This window comes from Lactuca virosa, chromosome 2, assembly GCF_052849685.1.
Source record: "Lactuca virosa cultivar CGN04683 chromosome 2, Lactuca_virosa_CGN04683_v6, whole genome shotgun sequence".
NCBI lineage: Eukaryota > Viridiplantae > Streptophyta > Magnoliopsida > Asterales > Asteraceae > Lactuca > Lactuca virosa.
The window spans coordinates 255,624,508-255,630,222 of record NC_136427.1 but is presented as its reverse complement, the minus strand read 5'-3'; the positions used below and the strand labels follow the sequence as shown (position 1 = coordinate 255,630,222).

At 33.7% G+C, this 5,715-nt stretch overlaps 1 protein-coding gene across 2 annotated transcripts; it reads left to right on the top strand.

The window, feature by feature from the left end:
• Positions 1 to 408: 408 nt before the first annotated feature.
• Positions 409 to 3,158, top strand: LOC145160822 (fasciclin-like arabinogalactan protein 17). 2 transcript variants are annotated; one of them, XM_079080168.1, is made up of 3 exons: positions 409 to 1,984; positions 2,569 to 2,753; positions 2,841 to 3,158. In XM_079080168.1, the coding sequence occupies exons 1-2, from the start codon at positions 658 to 660 to the stop codon at positions 2,640 to 2,642; spliced, it is 1,401 nt and encodes a 466-aa protein (XP_078936294.1). In that variant the 5' UTR covers positions 409 to 657; the 3' UTR covers positions 2,643 to 2,753; positions 2,841 to 3,158. The 2 variants fall into 2 exon arrangements, with proteins under 2 accessions (XP_078936294.1, XP_078936293.1); XM_079080167.1 differs by having other exon boundaries at positions 2,838 to 3,158.
• Positions 3,159 to 5,715: the final 2,557 nt, after the last annotated feature.

Below are 5,715 nucleotides of genomic sequence, written 5' to 3'. Positions count from 1 at the left end.
TGATGAACAACAAACCACTGAACCAAACACCCCCTAATGCCATAGAAGGGTAAAATCGGAAAATAAGGGTATTATGACAATTTTTGCCTAAATGTGCGGTTTTTGTGGACATAAAATTGGACTTAGGATATAACCGAACATTTCTTGAAAACTTAAGGGTTTTTATGACATTAACCCTAAGTATGTATGTCAGTTTACTTTACATTTAACTTTCTATTTTTGTTATTTAGAGGCTCTTTGAGCCTAGTAGCAAGCCAAGCCGTTTGAGAGCCGAAGCAGGATGCTTTCTTCCACACGTGTGGTCCCTACATACAGCCTGTGCTACCCTACGCCTTCTTCCTAACTCGTAAAACGGCATCGGGGCATGTCGTTTCACTTACCTTCTCTGTTTTTCAACCACCTGTCCTGTCTCCCACTCTCTTTTAATCCCAAAACAAAACCCATCTTCCCCTTTTCATTCTCACCTCTCACCACCATGTTCAAAAGGACCAAAACCTAGAAAGAGAAACGACAACTCCCATTCAATTACATTATTTCTCGAGAGAGAGAAAGAGTAAAATAAAGGAGTACCCATCTCCTAATCACCCTCCTCTTCTTCTTCTTCTTCTTCCGATTCTTCTTCTGCTTTTGATCTTTTGTTTTTCCTAGTTCAGCATCATGGGTTCTCTGAACTATGGTGCATTGAACTTTATATTCTTAACGTTTCTTCTTATAACCATTGATTCAACTGCATTGCCGCATCAAAACCCCAAATCTAACTCCACCCAGATCAATTCCAATTCCGTTCTCGTAGCGCTTCTCGATTCGCATTACACTGAGCTATCTGAACTCGTCGAAAAAGCTCTTCTTCTACAAACCCTCGAGGAAGCGGTTTCGCGTCATAATATCACCATTTTTGCTCCCAACAATGAAGCTCTGGAGAGGCAGATGGATCCTGAATTCAAGCGGTTTCTACTCGAGCCTGGTAATCTGAAATCGCTACAGAATCTGTTGCTTTTCCATATTATTCCGTCTCGGGTCGGGTCGAAAGAATGGCCACGTGAGGATTTTGAATCGGTAGCTCATCATAAAACGCTTTGTGTCGATGAAGCTGACAACCGTTTGCCGTTGACCCGCGGGAATTCTGGCGAGAAAATAGTGGGCGGTCTAGCCAGAGTCACCAGGCCCGATGATGTTATCCGACCTGACGGGTTGATCCATGGGATCGAGCGGTTGTTGGTGCCTCGATCTGTGCAAGAAGATTTTAACCGGAGGAGGAGTTTGACTTCCATTTCTGCTGTTTTACCAGAAGGTGCTCCTGTTGTCGATCCCAGAACCCACCGGTTGAAAAAGCCGGCTACTCCCGTTCCTGCAGGTGCTCCACCAGTTCTCCCTGTATACGATGCAATGGCACCTGGTCCTTCTCTAGCTCCGGCTCCAGCCCCGGGACCCGGTGGACCACGCCACCACTTCGACGGCGAGAGCCAGGTGAAAGATTTCATCCAAACCCTCCTACATTACGGTGGATACAACGAATTAGCAGACATTTTGGTAAATTTGACGTCGCTAGCGACGGAGATGGGTAAGTTAGTGTCGGAGGGTTATGTTTTAACGGTGTTGGCACCGAATGATGAAGCCATGTCGAAACTCACCACCGACCAACTGAGTGATCCGGGTGCACCAGAGCAGATAATGTACTATCATTTGGTACCAGAGTATCAAACCGAAGAGAGTATGTATAATTCGGTAAGGCGGTTCGGAAAGGTTCAATACGACACTCTGCGGTTGCCGCATAAAGTTGTGGCGGAGGAGGCCGATGGGTCGGTTAAATTCGGGCAAGGTGAGGGATCGGCGTATTTGTTTGACCCGGACATTTACACCGATGGGAGGATATCGGTGCAAGGTATCGATGGGGTATTGTTTCCTATGGAAGAGCCGACGGAAAAACCAGCTAGCAAGGTTGCACCGACGACGGCGCCTAAGGTCGTGGCTAAGCAAAGAAGAGGTACGCTTTCTTACTTTTAATCTTTCTGGTATATTATTAATGCCGTCATTCGATTACAATAATCTGATCGGACCTGTTGCAAGAACTTTCCGTTGAGTAGTTGCCGGAATAAGTTTAATGGTTGTCTGTTGTGGTGGGTCACATGGAATATTCGTCCGCGTCTATTGCACTCATATGACTTTATACTCATGAAACTTAAAAGAGTAGATTACCCCTTTCATAGCATAAGGTACAACTGAGCTAGGCTTGATTTTGTTAGCCAATTTGGTAATTTTTTTTTTTTTTTTTTACTGATGGGGGAAATTTGAAATTACAACTTTTAAGAGAGTGGTTAAAATATTTGTAATAGTAGAAACTTTGGTGTCACTTTAAGTGTAGGTAAAGACTTAGTTATTAAGCATATAATGCTTAGTTATGAAGGGGGTATATCCTACTTTAAGATAGTCAATTCAGGTTTTTTGTTGCATTAATTACAGGTTACTACGACATCGTTTCATCAAATATCTTGGATTGTTATGCAGTTATGTATTGATCTATTTTTGGTAAAATAATAAACTTATAATTCATTATTTTGGTAAATGCAGGGAAATTATTGGAAGTGGCATGTTCGATAGTTGGAGTATTCGGACAGGATTCTCATTTTACAACTTGTTATTGATATATATATATATATATATATATATATATATATATATATATATATATATATATATATATATATATATATATATACACACATATTACATATATAAAATATATATGAAAAAAGGTGGGTATTTAATTTATTAAATATAAAAGTGGGTTGATTAAAAAAGAAATGGAATATTTTGATTAATTATTAAAATATTGGCAGTAGGAAAATTGTGTGCAAAAATAGGGCAGGGCATAAAGCAAGGAAGGGGAAGCGAATGAATGGTGCAGTTTGGCATTCAACGAAGTTTCCCCAGAGAATCAGATCCTCAAATGAGACAACAAAAACCCTTCTTTTTTCTATTATTATTAATTTTTTTCAATAATTTTCCAAATTTTTTCTTTCTTGAGGGTGTTATTATTATAAATACTGTAATTAGTAAAAACCGATTTTTCTTTACTTTTCATGTATTATGTTTGGTTTTTGCGGAAAATGTATTTGTCCAAACAATTGTATAAATATGAGATACTTTTATAACTGTTAGCAATTTATATAAAAAATATATATTTTTTAATTGTTTAAAGTAACAAAATAACATTTTATGTAATGTTTTTATCATTTTTATGTAAATTTTACATGAAATGATAAGTTTGTTATATTAAATTAAAAAATATATGTTTCATTAATAATTAAACTGTAAAGTAACAACTGTTCTTTTTTTAACAATTAATCATTTTTAAAAGGAAAATAAATATTTTTCTTTTTGTATTATATTTTGGTTCGAATAAATAAAATATAATAGGCGTCGGTGGTGTGAAAGGTTTGTTCCCATTTTGTAAATGTCTTTTTCCTTTATTAGAGCCTTTATAGGGTGTAATTTAATATAGATATCTAATTATTAGAACCTTTCGACTGCAATGAAAATTAATCAAGTTCTTAATTTATCTTTTAGCGACTTTTTTTAATACTGTATATGAACAAAAAGCAAAACAAGACAAAAGAAATATAAAAAAAAATGAAACATTAATCAACAGAAAGTAATAATATAATTAAATTGTATAAGTTGATTGAAGGTTTGTTGAAATGTTTTATCTGTTGTCGTTTTCAAATTCATTATAATATTAAGTCATGCTTTTTTATTTTTAAAAATTAACATGTAATTAGGAAAACGACATCACATCCATCCATTTTCTTTAATAATTAATAGATAGAGAAAGTCTAATTAAAAGTATTATCATAATTATTTGATTGTGAAGATCAATTCCAAGAAGGGTCTTCATTTTATATAAAAACATGGTAATCGTTTTGTGCACACGCAGATGATTTGCGTATTAGCAAAGGTATCTATCAGGACTCAGGAGAAAAGATAATATAGCTCATTAAAAGATAAATGATTATTACTTTATTTATTTATCCCGTCTCTCTCTCTCTCCTTTTTTTTTCAAGAGAAAGGTAGAAATAAAATGTTTTGTTATCTTTATTGACTAAACACATCTATAATTATAGACTCTTTAACCATTCAAACAAAAATCTATCTTTAATTTTTATTTTATCTTTTAAATTTGCTCGCTACAAACAGTGACATTGTTATCGTTGTGACCAAATAATTTATGAGATTAATGACAAGACGGGTATTTGATGCATGCATTATATTCCGCCTACATAACTATTTTGTTTGGTGGTTCAAAATAGAAGTCTAGGTATTTGAAAATATGTTTCCAATATCACATATCTAAATTTCAGCAAGATAGATGGAATGAAAATTCCACTCCAATCCCTTTAATGGATCCTCAAGGAGACAGATGCAAATAAAATTTCAATCAAATACCCTATGACCACTGAGCATGTCAGCAATGCAAACTCGTAAACCGTTTCCTGTCTTAGGTCACTGAAAAGGAGATACTCGTAGCCGAGCTCTTGTCCCACTCCCACTGCCAACTTCGTGATAGAAGGACCATGCAAAAGGATACAGATAGGTTGCCATCTCACACTCAAGGCATTGTGTTACACCTTAATGTCTGGATTTATCGTTATTGTCAAGCATCTCATCACTACTAAAAGAAAGGTATGGGATATTCTACTCAAAAGCTTGACGAAGAAGCGTAAGCAAAAAGCATATTTTAGGAAAGAGATCCATATAGCTCATCTGGTTACAGCTAATGAATGAGAAAATATGTGACGATTTAGATTTCCCGTCTTAAGCCGAGAACAAAAAAAAGTACTAGGTAATTTATTAACTCTTTGTTAATTTTTAAACTAACAACTAGTTTTTTAGTTAGTGTGTCAAACATAACTTAAATTTTATTCATCCATTTTACATCAAATAAATAAAGTAAAATATTCTAGATTTATAAATACTTAAAAACAGCTCTTATAATTATCAATTAAAGTTGACTTGTATTCTTTTTTTAATAACTTTAACTATATTATTAAAAAAGGGTATATGATTAGTTGTGTGTTTTATCAGATTACTAGATTGCAATACATGTCACTTATTTGTTTTATTTAAAAATGTATATTATGTTTTATATTACTAAAAATACCAGTAAACAAAAAATACATAAATTCAATGTTGAAGGACCATTTTAAACTTGTGAAACTTTAACAATATATTTAATTTTAATAGAACATCAAATTTGATGTTATGTTATTATACGGTATAATATAAACTTTATGCCAAAATAATAGTATAAAACATAGGTTTCAAAGATGCCCTTTAATAAATTGAATGTTCATTTATCAAAAAAAATAAAAATAAATAACAGACAATATATAGAATTGCACGTGGATCTAAATAATTCAAATTTTAATTATTTAGGGATACTGTGGGATGAAAATATAAGCTTGGTCAGATGTTGACTGATATATTTGGTTGAATTGAATGTATACTTATTACTTGTTAGGTTAATGATTGATGAACACCACCAACTACATCTTAGCTGGCCCTTTCTCCAACTTATATGATTCATTTATATTTAGTATCTTCTTCCAAATCGATTTAATAAAAAAAAAAAAAAAAAAGACTCCTTTCCTTACTGTAAAAGAATGAAGCATATGATAAAAAATAAATCCATTTTAATTCACATTTCACAAAGCGAAA

Bases quoted from the DNA above. Each gene is read 5' to 3' on its own strand.
- LOC145160822 (XM_079080168.1), top strand. From the start codon at position 658: ATGGGTTCTCTGAACTATGGTGCATTGAACTTTATATTCTTAACGTTT. The intron at 1,985-2,568 runs GTACGCTTTCTT...TGGTAAATGCAG, and splicing joins CGTGGCTAAGCAAAGAAGAG to GGAAATTATTGGAAGTGGCA.